The 21,915-nt window shown below is 39.3% G+C and overlaps 1 protein-coding gene across 2 annotated transcripts in view; it reads left to right on the top strand.

Annotated features, from left to right (window-relative positions):
• Positions 1–1,141: 1,141 nt before the first annotated feature.
• LOC127649767 (adenylate cyclase type 8-like) overlaps positions 1,142–21,915 on the top strand; it is a 66,076-nt gene continuing 45,302 nt past the window's right edge. For both annotated transcript variants that reach the window (XM_052134997.1, XM_052134995.1), the window contains exons 1-4: positions 1,142–2,716; positions 13,143–13,292; positions 16,827–16,957; positions 17,827–17,938. In XM_052134997.1, the coding sequence (XP_051990957.1) occupies positions 1,850–2,716; positions 13,143–13,292; positions 16,827–16,957; positions 17,827–17,938 (1,260 nt within the window). In that variant the 5' untranslated portion in view covers positions 1,142–1,849. The remainder of the gene's footprint in view (positions 2,717–13,142; positions 13,293–16,826; positions 16,958–17,826; positions 17,939–21,915) is intronic.

The following is a 21,915-nucleotide window of genomic DNA, read 5'->3' as shown; positions in this document are numbered from 1 at the left end:
ATATATCACGACTATGTAACATTCGCTGTAATACTACAAATAATAATCATTATAATTATAAATCAATAGCAATGTTATTATATTTAAGCAAAATCTCACACATGAGTTTCTGTATAAAATCACTTCATTTAATAAGAAGAATAATTCATTGTTAGGCTATACTTTCATTTGATTAACTTTTTAAGGAATTAATTTATTTAAACACTATTTTGAAGATGAAATTGAAATAAATTGTTGATATGGAATTCAGTAAAAATATATAAAATGACTTTTTTTTTTTTAAATAAAATAAATAAATATCGGTATTTTCCAGTGGTATCCCAAGTAATGTGTTTCACTGAGCTGAAAGAACATTTCAGCGGGTGATGCGCGGAGGCCCAGAGCAGTCTGTGAGCGTGCATTGCGCAGCCTCCAACTGTTTCAGTTAACCTTACGGTTTCAGAACAAACAGATTAAGCACAGAATAAAGTCAGGGAGTGAGTGAGCAAAGCAGATAGAAAAACACCTGCAAAGTGAAGACTGAGACTGGAGCGTCTCTCGCCCGGTACAAACCCTCAAGCCGATTGCGCGAGCGGGGGACGTGATGAGTCACTCGCGAGGAGCTTTGATCAACCGCAGCCGGAGTGTGTAAAATCTAGGGAAAAGACGAATAGCCGGTGAGTCACGGTAGCGATGCTTCAGCTAAGTGTGCCATATTGCTATATATATATTCTGATAATTCGAAGAAAAGAAAAAATATATAAAAAGGCGCATTCTAACAATAATATTGAGTTTGAGATTAGACAAAGTTGTAATAAATAGTGTAATATAATAATCCAAGAAGGCAAAAATAATTGTTCTTAAATCAAATTGAGATGAATAATGGTCTGTCTTTCTCGCGGGCTCATCTGCGTTGAGGGAAGTAACAAAAGCTGCGCGCGGGGGGAAAGAGGCAAGAGGCTCATGACGTCGGGAAGACTCAGTCACAGACACACACACACACTCCTCTCTCTCGCTCTCTTTCTCTCTCAGTGTAAATACCATTTCCACCAGATGAACTAACGCACTTAATGTTTCTATAAAAACACAGACGCCCCCGACGGACACCGCGAGCCTTATTTTTGTATTTGACATTACTCGTGCGATTCAGCACTCCTACCGCCTATTTATTCTTCGCGACCTGGTCTGCGGTCAGCTATCAGTGAGCCCCAAAACTGAGGAAGAGGAGGGTCTTCGCGACGCCCCCTCCAACCTTATTCTCCCCCTGCCCTGACGAAGATTACAAGCATTCCTGGAGTCAGTTCTTGAGAAAGATATAGAGATCGATCCATCTAGGCGCAACAGAATGGCGTTGTGGGAAGGACTCTACACAATTCTTGTTTGTCCACCCTGGTTGCGATAGAGAGGGAATAGGGGCGCACCAAGACCTGCTACAGAAAACGGGGAACTGACATTTTCAGCCTACGCCAGACACTGTGCTGGTCTGGGAGATGCTCGCGCGCATCGCAGTGCGTTAAGATGCGCTGTTTTTCAGCACGCGAGCGGGCGCATGCCATGCTGTAGCGCTTGTACATCTTGAGCAGCATCCAGATGGCACGGGCAAGCGCGACCAAATCGCTCTGACGTTCGCGGAGGACAAGACGTATGATGCGGTCAAAGGAAACGTTTCTCTCTGCGTGCTGAGCGAGTGATGATGAAAGGCTGCTGCCGTGGGCAAACTCACCGATGCGTCCTCCACGCTCTGTGGACTCCAGACCTCACCCTCCTCGCTGAACACGTTAGGCTAGCCCTCCTTACGCATACACCTGTACATACCTGTCTCTTTTTTTGGGAACGTGTGTAGTTAAACAGAACGGCGAGTGTGGAAACAATGGAATTATCTGAGGTACGGTGTTCCAGCGCGAGCGAGGATCTGTACACCATCAACAAAACCCCCACCAACAACAACGGGAACCGACCCAAGCGTTTGCTGTGGCAGAATGCCGTGCGACACATTACCGAGCAGCGTTTCATTCATGAACACAGCTCGAAACCCGTCTCACCGGACGAGCCTCACGGGCAGGACTCGCGCAAAGAGTCCGCCGGCAGGACCTCGGTGAGCGACCGGCACAATAACGGCGGCACAAAAGTCTTCCCCGAGCGCTCGAGCAGCGACCTTGGTTTCCTGCAGATCGACTGCGCGCCCAGCAACTCCGACTTCTTCTTAAGCTGGGGCTACACGTACCGCGGGGTGATCTTCCCCACGCTGCGCTACGCCTTCAAGTCCAGGGACCTAGAGCGCCTGTACCAGCGCTACTTCTTGGGCCAGCGACGGAAGTCCGTGGTGGTCATGAACATTCTGGACGTGGTGACCAAGCTGACCCTGCTCGTGCTGCACCTGACCCTGGCCTCCACACCGATGGACCCGATCAAAGGAATGCTGCTCGGGTTTTTCACGGGAATCGAGGTGGTCATATGCGCGCTCGTGGTGGTGCGCAAGGGTACGAGCTCACACGGTTACCTGCAGTACAGTGGTGCGGTGACATGGGTCGCTATGGCCACTCAAATCCTCGCAACGGGACTGGGGTACGGCTTGCTCGGGGATGGGATAGGCTACGTGCTCTTCACGCTCTTTGCCACCTACAGCATGCTGCCTCTGCCTCTCACCTGGGCCATCGTGGCGGGACTCCTGACCTCTGCGCTGCACATCGCGCTCCAGCTGCTGGTGCCCCCTCGAGCGCAGATCTCCACGAATCAGGTGAGATCACACTGTTCATTACTCACCTGGGCGTTCTAGCGAGAGCAATATAGCTGTCATCAGCAAGATATCAGTCTGAGCGCGCGGGGACAGACAAAAACAACACACGCCCGCGCACGCATTAGGCCACAGTTAGACCTTAGCCACACATAATTCTCGTATTAGCACTTAAATACTATCATTATCATGCAATTTATAAGAATTTGTGCGGTTAAGTCATTCCCTGGTTGATTTCTAAGCTCGAGACTTTCCGTCAAGCCTTTATACCAGGGCGCACTTGTCGCTGTCCGCCCTTGTGGTGCTGAAAGTGACATTTTAAGGTCTTTTGTCGCGTGCTGCATGCAGCGTTCTTTCTGATATCGACGTCTGTGTGAATTGGCACTGGTCCAAATTTTCGTAGAGGTCATTAGAGGGCAAGAAGATTTCGAGTAGGCTGGATAATGCGGCACAGCAGACATATTAGAGCCCTGCAGACAGTTAGTCATTTTAATAAAATCTGAATTATTATGAATTTTTTTATTTAAGCATTTATAAAGTACAAGCAAATAGAGAAAATGTCTCCATTATCTCAAATTATTAACAAGCTCATAATAATAATAATAATAATAATAATAATATTAATAATAATAATAATAATAATTCCCCAAATTCACCCAAAAATGAAAATCCTCTCTTTACTCGCCCTCATACAATCTTGGATATGTATGACTTTCTTACTTCTGTTGAACACAAACAAATATTTTTTAGAATCATTTCTCAGCTCTAACCCACCCTACCATCCATACAATGCAAGTGAATGGTGACCAGAACTTTGAAGATCAAAAAGCACACAAAGGCAGCATAAAATTAATCCACACGACTCCAGTGGTTAAATCTATTTCGTCAGAAGTGATATGATAGGTGTGGGTGAGAAACAAATCAATATTTAATTAATTTTTTACTTTAAATCTCCACTTTCATTTTTACTTTCATCTTCTTTTGTTCTTGATAAATTGCATTCTTTGTGCATATCGTAACCCACTGGGAAGGTAGGACAATTTATTGTAAAAAAGGATCTGTTTCTCACCCACACCAATCATATCACTTCTGAAGACATGGATTTAATCACTGGAGTCGTATGAATTACTTTTATGCTGCCTTTATGTGATTTTTGGATCTACAAAGTTTAGGTTTTTTAGGCATTGTATGGACCTACAGCGCTGAGATATTTTTCTAAAAAGTCATACACTGGCATGAGGGTAAGTAAATGTTGGGAGAATATTCATTTTTGGGTGAACTATCCCTTTGTTGCATAGTGGCACTACCAAGAATTTGTGATGATTACCCATACGTGCACACACATGCACTCACACACTAAATCACACAGTCTGTACACACAAACAAGTGAGCATGCTGTACACACAAACAAGCAGGGACACACACAACAGTGAAGAGACAGGAAGCCGAGTGAGTTAATTATAGGGTGCAACGATTATTCACTGTGATCACAGCAGAGAGAGACAGACAGAAATACAGAGAGAAAAGAGTATAACCAAAGACTTTGAGGGGGACGCGTGTATTACTTTTGGTCCATCCAATCCTGAATATGTGGTTACATTCTTCCTTACACACATAGATTTAGGCCAAAATGAGCTATCTGCATACAGATTCAGGCCAGTACGACCAAACTCAGTCAAGCAAAGGATACCTCATACCTCTACCAGACCCAAGAGAGTTTGTTAGTGTGTGTGTGTCCAAGCAGTGGTTGAAGATGCTGTGAGGTAGACTGTAAAAATAGCAAGCGTAGGAGGCAGATATGGAGAAGGGCTCTCTGACTCACACACTTGTCTGCCAGCATAGCTTCATCTCCCTTCTATCCTTCCCTTATACTGCAGAGCACTCTCATACACACACTCTCAGACCTGACCACACACCTGTTTTTGTGTTTAGTGCTGTGTAGATTGTCTTCAGTTGATTAGATGTAGGATGAACATCAGCATGCTGCTTTCTCTCACTCCCTCTGAGGTTTATGGAAACTCCTGCAGGGTCTGTATCAATCATTTATAAACCACACAAGCTCACGACACTTCACAAACTCCACCAGACCAGCATGCTGGCTGGCTATAAAGAGCAGCTCTCTTGAGAGTCTTGTGTGCAGTATAGTCAGTGGAATCAGAAATTACTTTTACGGCACTTTTTTACTTAATATGATGTTCCTAAGCAGCTTTAAAGAAAATAGAAAAATACACTGTGTGTGTGTGTGTGTGTGTGTGTGTGTGTGTGTGTGTGTGTGTGTGTGTGTGTGTGTGAGCGTGTATTTATCACTTTGTGGGGACCAAATGTCCCCATAAGGATAGTAAAACCCGAAATTTTTGACCTTGTGGGGACATTTTGTCAGTCCCCATGAGGAAAACAGCTTATAAATCACACTAAATTATGTTTTTTGAAAATGTAAAAATGCAGAAAGTTTTCTGTGAGGGTTAGGTTTAGGGGTAGGGTTAGGTTTAGGGGATAGAATATAAAGTTTGTACAGTATAAAAACCATTATGTCTATGGAAAGTCCCCATAAAACATGGAAACACAACTGTGTGTGTGTGTGTGTGTGTGTGTGTGTGTGTGTGTGTGTGTGTGTGTGTGTGTGTGTGTGTGTAAAATGAGCTGGGACCTCCAGACCAGGCTGTACAATGAACAAAAGCATATTTGTTTTTCTGTCATGGTGGGGACTTTCCATTGACTTCTCTGTACTAATGATATTTTCTATCCCCTAAAACAACCCTCGCAGAAACATTATAGCATTTTAGTGTTATTTTCATTAAAGGGATAGTTCTCCTAAAAATAACAGCTTCGAAAATACTGATATATATATATGAGCCCTTCTCTGTCATTTAAAAAATCTCATTGTTTTACATTTCAAACTATTATGATACCTTTGATTCGTTTGAGGATGCCCCACAGATGCTCAATAGGGTTTAGGTCTGGAGACATGCTTGGCCAGTCCATCACCTTCACCCTCAGCTTCTTTTGTAAGGCAGTGGTCATCTTGGAGGTGTGTTTGGGGTCGTTACCATGCTGGAATACTACCCTGCTGCCCAGTCTCCGAAGGGAGGGGATCATGCTCTGCTTCAGTATGTCACAGTGCATGTTGGCATTCATGGTTTCCTCAATGAACTGTAGCTCCCCAGTGCCAGCAGCACTCATGCAGCCCCAGACATGACACTCAGAGAGTTCTTTGCCATGAGGTGCCATGTTGAACTTCCAGTGACCAGTTTGAGGGAGTGTGAGAGCGATGACACCAAATTTAACACACCTGCTCCCCATTCACACCTGAGACCTTGTAACACTAACGAGTCACATGACACTGGGGAGGGAAAATGGCTAATTGGGCCCAATTTGGAAATTTTCACTTAGGGGTGTACTCATTTTTGTTGCCAGCGGTTTAGACATTAATGGCTGTGTGTTGAATTATTTTGAGGGGACAGCACATTTACACTGTTATACAAGCTGTACACTCACTACTTTACGTTGTAGCAAAGTGTCATTTCTTCAGTGTTGTCACATGAAAAGGTATAATCAAATATTTACAAAATGTGAGGGTTGTACTCACTTTTGTGAGATACATGTATATATATATATATATATATATAATATTTTTTTTTATAGGTTCAAATAATGGCTAAATAAAAAAAATAGTCTATGGTTGAGGCAAAGTAACAGAACACAAGACCATTACAATTCTTTAAAATATATTTCAGATTAGATTTATATGTATGTTTAGATGAAACACTAACTGCATCAGTGAAATGTAATTAAATATTTAAAATGCTATAGGTTAGCTGTTAAAGGCACAGTGATGCTCTAGCACTTAAAGGTCTTGGCTGTCAGAAGAAAAGGTTGCTGTGTTTAATCTCAGAGCCGATGAGAGGTCAGAGCAAACAGTGATGAAAACACAGCTACTACAGTGTACTGTTCAGAAGAGTTCAGCACTCTGCCACAAGATGCTGCATGGAGGCTGGCTGCTATTGGCCCATTGTATGTCACTTAATAAACCTTAAATTCCCAATTAAAATTTCAAAGTTTATCAAATGGGCATTATAAGATTTCTGCTCCTTAGCTGAATTATAAGGACACCAGCCTATCTCCTGCAAATTTCAGAGGCAGCATTTTACAACTGTAATCAACCCCACTAATTAAATGGAGCGTTAATTAAATCTCGGTTCAGCTCCTTGGTGTGGGTAAGACTATCTGGATGGAGTACAATGTTTACAATAATGGTTTCATTAGATCTGTTTGTCTAGGGGCTGTGATGCTGTTTTGTTTTTATTTTAAACAGAGGCTTTCACTTGCTGCCCTCTGTGGGAGTCAATCACTCTTAAAGACTACCTGGTCTTTGCAACTTGCTGTTGGATATCACTGCACTAATTATAAAGACTATACTTATATAGTGCATAGTGTTTGAGTGTGCAGTATTAATTTAGCCATCAGTAAATAATGTTTATATTTTGTTTAGTGCTGTAAGTGTTAAAGGGTTAGTTCACCCACAAATGAAAATTCTCTCATCCTTTATTCGCCCTAATGCCATCCCAGATTTGTATGACTTTTCTCTTTCTGCTGAATATAAACAAATATTTTATAAGACTATCTCAGGTCTGTATGTCCATATAATGTAAGTGAATGGTGGCCAGAACGATCCAAAAAGATCCAAAAAGGAGATAAAGTCAGCACAAAAATAATACATAAGACTCCAGTGGTTTAATCAATGTCTTCTGAAGCAATCCAGTTGGTTATGTGTAAGAACAGACTAACATGTAACTCTTTTTCACTGTACACCTTCTTGACAGCAAGCTCCTTGGTGATCCTGATTTCAAGCATGACTACACTTCCTATAGCGCCATCTAGTACTCTGCACATGCATCAAGCACTAGGAAGTGTAATCAAACTTGAAATCATGATTGTGTCTAGACTAGGGAGTGCAATGGCAAGATGTCCATGAAAAAGGAGTTATATTTTGGTCTTTTTCACCCAAATCAACTTAGACATAGACATAGATTGAAACACTGGATTCATGTGGATTACTTTTATGCTGCCGTTATCTCCTTTTTGCAGCTTTTAGTACTTTTGCTGTTCTGGTCACCATTCACTTTTTTTTTTATTGAGCTACAAAGCTGAGATATTTTTCTAAAAATCATTATTTGTGTTCAGCACAAGAAAGAAAGTCATACACATCTTAGATGGCATGAGGGTGAGTAAATGATGAGAGAATTGTAATTTTTGGGTGAACTCTCCCTTTAACTCTCTTGCATTTTTACCTGATGGACACACACGCACGCACGCAGGCACACACACACACACACACACACACACACACACACACACACACACACACACACTTGTTTTTCTATAATGGTGGGGATTTTCCTTACTTATACAGTTTTATACTGAGCTAATTATATCTTATATCCCTTACACTTAAACGTAACTTTCACAGAAATCTTTCCGTATTTTTAGACTTTTAGACTTTCATTCATTATTTAGTGTGTTCACTAAGCCATTTTGCTTGTGGGTGCCATTGGCTGTTTCTTACATTGTATGAGATTTCAGGTTTTACAATCCTTCTAGGGATTTTTGATTCCCACGATGATTCTGATGATATTTGCATTAGATGGAAAATATCATACCAAGTGGCGTTATTTTAAAAGAAAAATAAATCAAGGAAAACATTGAGTGCATTTACATGCATTATCTTTCATGGATTATGCTTAATAAACCAACAACATGTGTGGTCATGTGAACACCTTAAAGAGCGTTCCTTTATTGGGGTGAGGCCATAAACGTTTTAAAATTAAACTTTCTGATTTTCAAACATTCGTGGAACATGATGAACTACACCTGTGGTTACTTTGCTAGGACACCTGTATGAACTTCCCTGGCCTAGGGACCTTTGGTTAAATTACTTTTGTTAAACTAGAAAGAATAACTGGCCTTTTATTCATTTGTTCTATTGAGGAATATTCTAAGAAAATCATACACACAGACACATCTTCATCATTCTGACTTCACCATGACTTCATATTGGACATAGGGATGTATGTGATGTGAGATCATGTATTTTAAGGTCAGTGACTGGAAAAGGAAGCCTGAAAAATTGAGCTTTCCTATTAAAACTCTCCACATCACTGACCTCTGAATGTGTGTTGTTGTACAGTATCTCACAAAAGTGAGTAGACCCCTCACATTTTTGTAAATATTTTCATGTGACAACACTGATGAAGTGACACTTTGCTACAATGTAAAGTAGTGAGTATACAGCTTGTATAACAGTGTAAATTTGCTGTCCCCTCAAAATAATTCAACATGCAGCCATTAATGTCTAAACCGCTGGCAACAAAAGTGAGTACACCCTGAAGTGAAAATGTCCAAATTGGGCCCAATTTTCCCTCCCCGGTGTCATGTGACTTGTTAGTGTTACAAGGTCTCAGGTGTGTTAAATTTGGTGTCATCACTCTCACACTCCCTCATACTAGTCACTGGAAGTTCAACATGACAAAGAACTCTCTGAGGATCTGAAAAAAAGAATTTTTGCTATACATAAAGATGGCCTAGGCTATAAGAAGATTGCCAAGATCCTGACACTGAGCTGCAGCACCGTGGCCAAGACCATACAGCAGTTTAACAGGACAGGTTCCACTCAGAACAGGCCTTGCCATGGTCGATCAAAGAAGTTGAGTGCACGTGCTCAGCGTCATATCCAGAGGTTGTCTTTGGGAAATAGACATGTGAGTGCTGCCAGCATTGCTGCAGAGGTTGAAGGGGTGGGGGGGTCAGCCTGTCAGTTCTCAGACCATACGCCACACACTGCATCAAATTGGTCTGCATGGCTGTCATCCCAGAAGGAAGCCTCTTATAAAGATGATGCACAAGAAAGCCCGCAAACATTTTGCTGAAGACAAGCAGACTAAGGACATGGATTACTGAAACCATGTCCTGTGGTCTGATGAGACCAAGATAAACGTATTTGGTTCAGATGGTGTCAAGCGTTTGTGGCAGCCACCAGGTGAGAGTACAAAGACAAGTGTGTCTTGCCTACCGTCAAGCATGGTGGTGGGAGTGTCATGGTCTGGGGCTGCATGAGTGCTGCCGGCACTGGGGAGCTACAGTTCATTGAGGGAACCATGAATGCCAACATGTAGTGTGACATACTGAAGCAGAGCATGATCCCCTCCCTTCAGAGACTGGGCTGCAGGGCAGTATTCCAGCATGATAACGACCCCAAACACACCTCCAAGATGACCACTGCCTTACAAAAGAAGCTGAGGGTGAAGGTGATGGACTGGCCAAGCATGTCTCCAGGCCTAAACCCTATTGAGAATCTGAGCACAAGGTCTCTAACATTCACCAGCTCCGTGATGTTGTCATGGAGGAGTTGAAGAGGACTCCAGTGGCAACCTGTGAAGCTCTGGTGAACTCCATGCCCAAGAGGGTTAAAGCAGTGCTGGAAAATAATGGTGGTCACTCAAAATATTGACACTTTGGCCCAATTTGGACATTTTCACTTACGGGTGTACTCACTGTTGTTGCCAGAGGTTTAGACATTAATGGCTGTGTGTTGAATTATTTTGAGGGGACAGCAAATTTACACTGTTATACAAGCTGTACACTCACTACTTTACATTGTAGCAAAGTGTCATTTCTTCAGTGTTGTCACATGAAAATATATAATCAAATATTTACAAAAACGTGAGGGGTGTACTCACTTTTGTGTGATACTGTATATAACATACAAACTGTACACACACTGTGGGTGTGTGTGCATGTTAATATATGTGTGTGTTTATAATGAGCAGTTATCCCATTATTAAGTATGTTTAGTATTTTTTAAAATCTTTTATTTTAATGATTGTTAAAACATTATTGATATAATGTTATAATTAAATTCTTGTATGTTGATGTTTACTATGTTAATATTGGAGTGTGTGCAGGGTTGTTTCAGACCATTCTATCAACCTAGGCGAGAATCCTATTACTGCCCCCTGTGGGGGGGTTTGGGGTGCGTTGTGGCGGCCTCCTAAGTGACCACCTAGTTCTCCTATGCCTACAAACGGCCCTGAGTGTGTGTGTGTATGTGTTAGTGAGTGTTGAAGGGACTGTATTAATTAGCTTTGCTTTGCCTAAAATGGACTGTGATGCCCCGTGAGGAAAAAAACACAGCAATAGAAACTGTATACATTGGGGGGTTGATACTCAGCCATTAATTTTAAAATTTTGATTCCCAGGAGGCATGTTTTCAAGGTGAAGCACACACGCACACTCACACCATGCCTATGAGGCTTTTGTAGTAATATGTGTGACATGTCTTAACATGTTAATGCGTGCGCGTGTGTGCATGAGTGTTGATTGTTTTAGAGTGTTAATGATTGCAGGTGGTTATCATACTCTCTGGAGAAGGCATACACTGTTTGCTAAAGTGTGTGCATGACAGTATATATTCCAGTCGCAGTAAACTATTAATGTTTGTGTCCGTGTCTAAATATAAGTATGCACCTTACTGTGTGTGTTGTTTCTCCTATTAGCTCTGTAATTGCCTTGATGTCATTGGCTCCTTTACTGTGGACAGACAGAAAGATATACACCTGTTTTGTTTTCCTGGGACCTCCCAGGACACAAATGCTTACCTTAAACTTTTGCCCTTTTAACAGGTAATAAGACCATGATGAAGCTGCTTTCCTTGTAGGGACTAAAGAGTACTATTTTCAGAATTTAGCATTTTTTGTGGGAACATACAGCAGAAAAAAACAACAAAAATATGGTACCTATGCAGAAAGAAAGACAGACAGACAAAAAGAGGGAGTGTACCTCTTTTGGTGCTGCTATGTCTGTTGTATTTTGTGTAGTCTTGCATAGTTTGGACATTGGTATAAAGTTTGGCCCATATTGCAGCTTATTCTGACCCAGTTAGACTGGGACAGACTGTATGTTTGATAAACGAGATAGCAACACAGTAAAAACGGGGATATCTGAAATCGATAACACGCAGCTGTGCTTAAGCATATACTATTTACTTTTACTAAAGAACTTTCAGCCTTGTGTGTAAAGTTAAAGTTAATACATTTTCTGTAGTACATTTTTAGAGAAATGGAATCACTACACTGTACCTGTTCAGGGTGCATAGATCCTCAAATATTTTAACAGTCTCAAAAATAAGATGTTCCGCACTCCTTTTTCTCAATTCCTTTATATTTTCTCAAACATCCAGCATCTTCTATTGGTTTGCAAACATATAGTCCTGCCCCCAGCACACTCCATTGGCTGAGCCAAACTGAGCAAGTTTTGATAGCACCACAGAGCAAGTGTTTACACTTTTCAGGGGAATTAAACTAAGAACGGTTCACTTACAGTATATAATTCTTTACAAGTTAAGCTGGGATACGAGAAAGTGATTAAACATTTTTTTTTTTTTTAATCACACACTTAACCTTCAAATAACTTGACCTAAAATGGAAACCCAAAAGACAGAGTATTTAAGAATCTCTTAGTTTAAGCTTTAAAATTATTATTCCTGAAATAATAGTGTGCTTCTTAACCGTAGAATATTACAGTTTATGATTGACATTTATTAATTATGTGTGTGTGTGAAAGAGAAAGAGGTGACATTTACAGTAGCTTCTGTCTCTTAGGGATTACATTTAATCTACAACTATTATTTTTCACTTAAATGCTAATGCTGTATTTTAGTGCTTCTCTACTTTTTTCCTTTTTTTTATTGCTTTTTTATTTTTTTACAAGAGACCCCCATTTTACATGTACAGTACACTGCAGAAATCTACCTCTGTTTGATCTCTATATATACAGTATACACTGGCGGGTGCCAGTACTATCAGTGAATGTGCATTGTGTGCCATGGGGTTGCATTGTTCTTGCCTAACTGAGCCCTTAAACTTTAAAGAAAGAAAGATACTTTTTAGTTGTTGTTTGATTGTTTATTTCAATGTTCAACATATTTCATTCACATCAGTGTTGAACCAGTTTTATTGGAAGCTTGAGATAGATCTAAGCAGCATTTCTCTAGTGGTAAAACAAAGGAGAATATACCTGTAAACCAAGGTTGTTGGAAAAACCAAACTTTGTTTTAGCCACTAAACATGTAATGTGTATACAAGTGTCATCCACACAAAACCTGCATTTAGCCTCTAATTTAGTTTACAATTGAATGTGTTAACGTGGTACATGAATTGTAATTATTGTATTTTTAATGTAATCATTTAAACATTTAAAATTGTGAAGACCAGGCAAGTTGCTGAGATTTCTAGCAGCCCCTTTATGGGGGTCAGGGCCACCAGGTTAGGAAATGCTGTTGTATTAGTTTATACGTTGCAGAGCTAAAATGTGTAGCAGTTGTGTTTCTTTCTCTGTCTCTCTCTATCTTAATGTTTTTCTCTTTCTCTCTCTTCAGCTGTTAGCTCAGGTGCTGCTGTTCATATGTATAAACACTGCAGGGATGTTTATTAGTTACCTGTCAGACCGTGCCCAGCGACAGGCCTTCCTAGAGACACGCAGGTGCATCGAGGCACGCCTCCGACTGGAGACTGAGAACCAGCGACAGGTCAGTGTGTATGCATTTGCAAAGTTTAAAGTGTGAGAGAGCAATTGCGTAATATTGCTATATGTACAGTACATGTATGGGTTTGTTTGTAGACAAACGCTTCCCTTACAAAAAATTACCATGTTAACCATAGTTTCTAACAAAATACCAGTTACTGTTGTTGTCAGGTTGGAAAATTAACTTTTTAGCCCACCCGCCACAATGGCAGGAGAATGCGCAATTTGACCAGCGATTTAGATTTTTCCAATTTAAATACTGTATATAAAAACTCTTTATAATTTATTTTGTATATAAAATTGCTCATATGTGCTAAAACCTCTTTAAGTGGACCAAAAAAAGAACTTGGTTCTCTTTGCATTCAAACTGTCCTTTGCCTCGAAAATGGAATTGTTTCTCTTTTTGGTCTAATTGAGTCCACTCTCCATTCATAATAAGTATATTTACAAGCGCTGTTATAATTTAGATATAGTCTTCATCTGTTTGTCCAAGGATACATGACACAGTGTGTAATTAAATATCAAAGAAAAATATGTAAAAATTAAATATTAAATCATCTGAGAAAGTGGCAGTAAAACACGTCTCACATCACCTCTGACTTGGTCCGATTAACTAATATACATGCTGAATGAAGCCAAGCACATCTAAGTCTGTTTGTCTTACTTAGCAAAAGTAAGTTCTGTCGGACTAAAGCATTTAAATGACATTTTAAAAAGATTAATTATTGTTTTAGTCCTACTGAAATCTTTTAAAGTGCATTTAAACATACTGACTCTTATGTTTTGGAGCCCAGTTTAGGCTGCCACTAAAGTTGTTGTGCTATGTTTTCTGAAGCACTTTTTGAGAATACCAGAAAGAAATTTCCCGCCAATGCACAAAAAGCTGTCGTATTAATTTCACACTCTTATTGTCATTCTTACTACAACTTGGTATTAGCCAAAATTATCTTTAAAAACAGATTCTGAATATTTCTTCCACTGTATGAATGAGAAATTAATTTATAGAATTAATTATAAATTTTTATAGTTGTAAGAGGAACTGCAGTAACTATGGTATTTTGGCAGAAGCTATGGTTAACATGGTACAGTGTTGTACAACACTTGACAAACAAAAGTAAAGAAAATTATGTCACAGGACACAAGCATGCACATGCAAGTGCACACACACACACACACACACACACACACACACACACACACACACACACACACACACGCTCACGCACACACATAATGTTACTATATCACACCTTTCTCAGCAATGATCCGCTGTGGGTGAGAGTAATTGATTTAAAGATGAGAACAGCGTCTTGTGGGGATGAAAGACTAGTGTAGAAAGGTTCCAAGGCTCCTCTGGGAATCTCTATCTGTCTCCTTCCCTTCCTCCTCCCCCCATCTCTTTCTCTGAGGGCTCTTAGGCTGTTTGCTGAAGTGGGTTTTATTTGCCAGTCAAGTGGAGCACATGCTGGTACCACTTTGTGTGTGTTTTTGTGTCTGCATGTGTGTATCCACTTCCTCTTCTTTTGTATGTCCATCTATCCAAATTTCCCCCTGTATTCAGCTCAGCCAGTGGCAAGCACAATCCTCTGGTTTGTTAAATTCATATTTGTACATAAGTACAAATATGCTGTACATATTTCCTTTATCCATGCAGTCACAAAATAAAATTAGGATGAAAACTAAACATGATGTTTGAACATGATTTAGTCTATTCTCACATTGTCCTAAATCACAAATTAAGCATTTTCAGGTTTTTGTGAAAATCTGTCAGAAAACAGTTATTTTGATATGGCAAATATATTCAGTTAGATCATTTTTTAGATGAAAATAGAGGATTACACAGTTTACATTAATATTTGGCTCTGTGTGCTGGACGCTCAAGGATATTTTATTGACCAGTGAACCATTAAGGAAAATTACACTGGATTAAAATAGATTTATGGCAGTAAAAAGGAAGCTGCATTATATATTATGTCTGGAGTTGCTTAATAAGGCAACAATGTAGTATGTATTAACTAATTGTATACATTTCATTGTATGCAATTTCAATGTATAATTTGTCATTTAGAATTGTAACAGAATTGGCACATGTGTATATGTATGTTTCTGTTTGTGTACATACAGTAGTCAATATTCAAATGCTTTAAAGCAATATTCCAGGTTCCATGCATGTTAAGCTCTATTGACAGCATTTGTGGCATAATGTTGATTACCATAAACAATTATTTCCAATCGTCCCTCCTTTTCTTTAAAGGTGCACTCAGTAACGTTTGTCTTTGCGTCATCTTGGACTTAAAGTGACATCTAGCGGCTTGGATGCAGCATCAGTTGTTTTCAGTTTCAGATACCGTTCATCGGCGTATTGTGAATTTGTGAAAGCAGAATTTCTGTTAACATGCACTGTTTAAGCTGTGTACTGTACTCCCGTATACATGTGACTCAGTTTGTAAGGAGCTTTGTCCACACAGCATCGTAATTTCCCCATGACGTTTGTGTAAATAACAAACATGGTATCCAATAAAGACTTCACTATTGTATTCTTTGTTGCTTCATATTATTTCCAGATATTCCAGAGCTGTTACTGTGTTTGTTTCCTTACCTTTCTATTGTGACCTGCAGTAGAATTGCACTTCAATAGTGGGGCTTACCTCTCACATAAAACTCCAGGATTCCCTCAATGTACGAGGACATATACAAGAATGTGAGGGACCATCAATATTTTACAGTGGTTTTATAAATGGGTATAGTTTACAGTGTGCTTTTCTCACTGTACTCCCAGAAATGATTTGTTTACTTTTTGTTTGGCTCTATCCTATGACGTTTGTTATTTGGTCTGTTCCACGCACATGCGCTTTAACCCGTTTTCTCTTAATACCTTTAATGGCGTAAGGAAATCTGTGTTTTTGTTTATGTGATGTTTCAGAATGCCACTTTCTGCAAAAACCCTGGAATAAACCGCTTTATTCAGTGCCTGTTAACGTGGTAAATGAGACACTTACAATGGAAGTGAATGGGGCCAATGTTTGGAGTGTTTAATAGCAGGAATGTGAAGCTTATAATTTTATAAAACCACTTACATTAATTCTTCTGTTAAAACTTGTGTATTATTTGACCTGTAAACTTGTTTAAATCGTCATGTTTACAGTCATTTTAGGGTTTTAGGGTTTACAGTTTACGTCGCCATGGCAACGAAGTTGTACAATTTGGACATATTATACAGAAAAGGTTAGTGAGTGATTTTATCATACTAAAATCATGTTAATATGCATATTGTTTACATCTTGTGACTATACTTTTGAAACAGTAAGTATTTTAATACTTACGGATTGGCCCCATTCACTTTCATTGTAAGTGCCTCACTGGGACCCAGATTTTTGCTTTTTTTTATACAAAAGGAGGAACAAGTTGAAATAAATGTTTGTGGTAATCACCATTATGCCACAAATGTTGTCGATTGAGCTTAACTAATAATGAACCCAGAATATTACTTTAAGCTAATGCTTAATAAACTGAATTTCCCACACTGCACCTGTTTTAGGAGCGCCTGGTTTTGTCGGTGCTGCCACGCTTTGTAGTGCTGGAGATGATAAACGACATGACCAATGTAGAAGACGAGACTCTACAACACCAGTTTCATCGTATATACATTCACCGCTATGAGAACGTGAGGTAACTTCCTCCTTTACAATACAGTCACCAGCCATTATGAATAGTATATAATTTATTTGAACAGAATCAAGTTGTTCTCTGTTACATCTCAGTCACCTTTCATCGTGTCTGAGTCACACTCTATTATATCTAATACAAGTAGCCCCTTTGCAACACAGTAAGTTACCACAAAAGCCTCAAATGGGCTATCACTGGCCTCAAAAATGCCAGTTGATGGCCAAGATTTTCCAAGACTTTGTCATTGACCATCTGTTCAGTTATGAAACATGCAGTATGTATAGATTATCACACTCTAATACATTTCTTTAAAAAACATCTAAAACAACATGAATGTAAACCTATCAGATTATTAATTCCTTAAAACTGAAGTGTGTAATTTTTAATATGCAGAGACAACGGCATTATATTTAAGATATCTGTAGTTTGATTTCCCTGAAATGTGTAATCCCTGTTGCTGTGTGGTGCTATCAAAACATTGCTCTGCTTGTTTGAGCATCCAAACCAGCCTTACATAGCAACATTGACTCAAAGTTTGGGGCAGGAATATTTTTAAACCAACTAATGGCAGATGGGTGAGCTTTAGGGAAATCTGTTTGAAAATAATCCTTAGTTTTGCAGTTCTATTTGTGGCTCAAAAATTACTTCATACAGTTTTTAGAATTCTGTATGTTGCATATTATATTTTCTATATGCAAATGTTTGTATTCATACAATTGACTTACTGTATACTGTAGCTGTTAAAGAGATGTAATATCATCAAAAATATACATATAGACTATTCAGATTGCACACCGTTTGGTTGGAATGTTTCAGTTTGAGAAATTAGTTTTTATTTTCAAGATGACCTGTGTCTGTGTTATTTTGTGCAGTATTCTCTTTGCTGATGTGAAGGGCTTCACCAATCTTTCCACCACCCTCTCCGCTCAGGAACTTGTTCGAATGCTCAACGAACTCTTTGCACGCTTTGACCGACTGGCGCACGTGAGTAACATATAACACACAAACACCGCAACACCTAATCACAAATAAATGTTTAGGAGATAATGCCTCATGTAATGGTCCTTAGAATAGCAGGGTGACGAGCAAAGGCGTCTTTTACAGGTGGGAGGCATGGGTCATGTCCCTACCACTTTTTGCCTTTGCAAATTTTGTTCTCATCCATTTTTTAAGTACATTTCATCAGGTAAGTGTCTAATACATAAGAAACATCTCCAGTTGTTGAGCAGGAGTTTCCATTTCGTTCATGTGTGTTATAATAATTGCTGATCCAGCACTGCAGATTATTATATTTAATGTTAAAATGAGTGCTCATTGCAGCTGTTATCAGTGGCGTTGAGTGACAGTGGGCGGTAATGTTCTCTCGAGCATCCAGATGCACGCTCTACTCGCTCCGCTGTTTCCAGTTTAAACACAAAGCAAAATGCAAACACGTGTCCCCGCTCATGATATACATTCACTGACGTTCAGATGCTATATTCATTTATTAATTTAGAAAGTTAAATGAGGGTGGATTAAAACACAGAACTCCTTGTATTAGAGTGGAAAACTTACCATGAGACCAATCAGTCCTTCTAGCTAAAGCTTACTGATCTATGTGCAATATTTATCTACTGACTAACAAAATTCCAGTACTGACAGTGATAGATGCACGGATCAAGTTATTAAATACATTTTGTGAAATATTTATTTTAGCTCTTGATTTGGGCATCAAATTTGAATATTTATCAAAACAGTAAAAGTTAATTTGACATTATCTGCATATAACCTTACTAATATTCAGGATTTTTTGCCACTTAGTGACATAAATAAATAAAAGGTCCCCAGCACTTTTTAAAAAAGTGATTTGAATTTGAATGAATCATGACATTAAATGAGTGAGAGAAACATTCACCATGTCAGAATTCTGTAAACTAGTACATTTAAATGCCTCTGGCTCATGAATAAACAAACATTTAGAGGGATAGTTCACCCAAAAATGAATATTCTGTCATAATTTAAAAATATGTCATAATTTCGTGGTGTTCCGAACACATAGGAGAGTATAACTTTTTCTCTTACTGTGGTGGCCAAAAATATTGGCACCCTTGGTAAATATGAACAAAGAAGGCTGCGAAAAATCTGCATTGTTTACCTTTTGATCTTTTATTAAATAATTCACAAAAATCTAACCTTTAATTGAAGTGTGGCAAGCTTCAAATTCCTGGGTGTCCATATCTCTGAGGATCTTTCCTGGTCCTACAACACCTCCACTCTGATCAAAAAGGTGCAACAGTGCCTTTACTTGCCTGTCTCCCCACATCCTGCTAAACTTTTACAGCTGCACTATTGAATGTATCCTAACAAACTGCATCACAGTGTGGTATGGGAACTGCGCTGTCTCAGACCAGAAGGCTCTCCAGCGGGTGGTGAAAACTGCCCGATACATCACTGGTGTTCAGCTACCCTCCATCAAAGACATTCACAACAAACGCTGCCTAAGGAGGGTATGAAGCATTATCAAAGACCACGGTCTGTTTACTTTACGCTGTAGGAGTCTTCGCTGTCGCACCAGCTGACTCAGGAACAGTTTCTTTCCCTCAGCTGTCAGCCTACTGAACTCTAAACTCAGGCGCTGAACAGTACATCACACTCGGACTACATATTTATTTATTTATTTATTTTGAACAATCCCTTGTGGATTTCTTTGCACATAACTTCTACCTCCTGATGCCACTTGCATTGTTATGGTCACCGGCCATATAAATATATTTACATATTTACATATTTATACTTCATTCTATACAATTCACCTTCAGTTTTATACTTCTTCATTTGCACCTTGTACTGTATTCATAGACATTTGCATTGAGCTGGTCTCTGCTTCTCCACCTCATAACTTTGCACTCTAAAAAAATTTCTATTTGCACTTCTGGTTAGATGCTAATTGCAATTCATTGGCTCTGTACTTGTATTATGCACAATGAAAATAAAGATTAATCTAATCTAATCTAAAAAAAAAAAAAAAAGTTATTGGACAATTGAAAGAGGGGAAATATCTCATTATTAAATAAAATAAAATTCTCCCCAAAACATTGGCCATTTATTATTGGCACCCCTAGAAATTCTGATGAGTAAAATATATCTGAAATATATTCCCATTCATTTTTTAAATACCTTGGTGACTAGGAACATGAGTTCAGCCATGACTGTTTCACAGGAGTATAAATATGAGGTAACACACAAAACAAATTCCCTTAGTCATCCATCACAATGTGTAAGACCAAATAATAAAGTTATAATGTGTGGCAAAATGTTGTTGAGCTTCACAAAATGGGAAGTGACTATAAGAAAATAACCAAAGAATTGAAAATGGTCACTTCCACCATAAGGGCAATAATTAACAAGTTCCAATCAACCAATCTACATGGAGATCTTGAGAATCGGCCTGGAAGAGGACGTGTGTCTATATTGTCTCCACGCACAGTGAGGAGGATGATTCAAGTGGCCAAAGAATCTCCAAGGATCACAGCTGTAGAACTGCAGAAATTATTTGGGCCTGTTGTCAGAAAGCCTAAAAAAATAAAAAATAAATCAGACATCACCTACATCCCCACAAGTTGTTTGGGAGGGGTTTTTAAAATAAATAAAAAAAAAAAGCCTCTGCTCTCATCCAACAACAAACTCAAGCGTCTTCAGTTTGCCAGACACTACTGGAACTTCAAATGTGCCCAGGTTCTATGGTCAGATGAAACAAACTAAAAAAAGAGCTTTTGGGCAGCAAACTCCAGAGATGGGTTTGGTGCATTCAGAGATGAAGTAGTACCCAGTGCCCACGGTTAAATGTGGTGCTGAATCTTTAATGTTGTTGGGCTGTTTTTCTGCCAGAGTTTCTGGACATCTTGTTTGGATACATGGCATCATGGACCAACAGATAAAAAATCAAAACCTGGCTCCCTCTGCCAGAAAGCTTAAAATGCCCCCTGGTAGGAACTTGCAGCTGGACAATGATCCAAAACAAACATCAAAATCAACACAAAAATGGTTCACTGACCACAAAATCAAGGTTGTGCCATGGCCATCCCCGTCCCAGGACCTGAACCAACATGGACCTCTGAATTTGAAGGATCTGTAGAGATTCTGTATGGAGGGGTGGTCTCAGATCCCTTGCCAGGTGTTCTCTAACCTCAATAGGCATTATAAAAGAAGACTGTTATCTTTTTTTTTCACAGCCTTCTTTGCTCATATTTACCAAGGGTGCAAATATTTTTGGCCACCACTGTATGTGGAACACAAAAGGAGATGTTTTAATAAATATACTGGTACATCTTTTCAAAATGATGGCAATGTACAGCGACTCATAAAAGTGGTCCATGCAACTCATGAATCATATTCAGAGTCTTCTAACTTAAGGCATGGTAGGTTTTAGTGTAACAACCTAACAAAAGATTTCAAATTTGTAATAATTTTTGCTGGCCCACTTCTGATAACATTTTATAATTTCTGGCTGTTATCAAAGGAAATACTCAACGAGGTAACCCATAATCACTTTACTTTCTTTATACAGCAAAAACGCTGTTTGTGTGAAAGCTCATTATGGCAGTTATGGCAAGTCTTATTCTCAAAGAGCAGTGTGATCTTTGTGCGCCAAAGGCATTGCCAAGATCTCTTGGCTTGGCATATGTAGTGGCACCAGAGGACCAGATCAGTTGTGCCCAGATAGAGATTGAGATTGTGTGCTCCCCCTCATTCATGTCTTGAAGTGAACTGATATACTAAATGGCTTTTGTAAGAGTCACATAATTACTAAAAGTTGTGACTTTGTCTGCTATTGTTAATGGTTGTGACGCAAGTGCCTGTGTACGTTTGTGTACTGTAAGTGTGTGTTTGCACAAGTTTACAACTGCCAACTGCTGGTGCAAATCTTGATAGCTGCCTTTGAACAACAATATCATTACTTAAGGAAACATGCACACATTTAT

This window comes from Xyrauchen texanus, chromosome 9, assembly GCF_025860055.1.
Source record: "Xyrauchen texanus isolate HMW12.3.18 chromosome 9, RBS_HiC_50CHRs, whole genome shotgun sequence".
In the NCBI taxonomy this organism is placed as follows: domain Eukaryota; kingdom Metazoa; phylum Chordata; class Actinopteri; order Cypriniformes; family Catostomidae; genus Xyrauchen; species Xyrauchen texanus.
The sequence above is the reverse complement of the archived record's forward strand: the minus strand, read 5'-3'. Positions and strand labels throughout refer to the sequence as shown.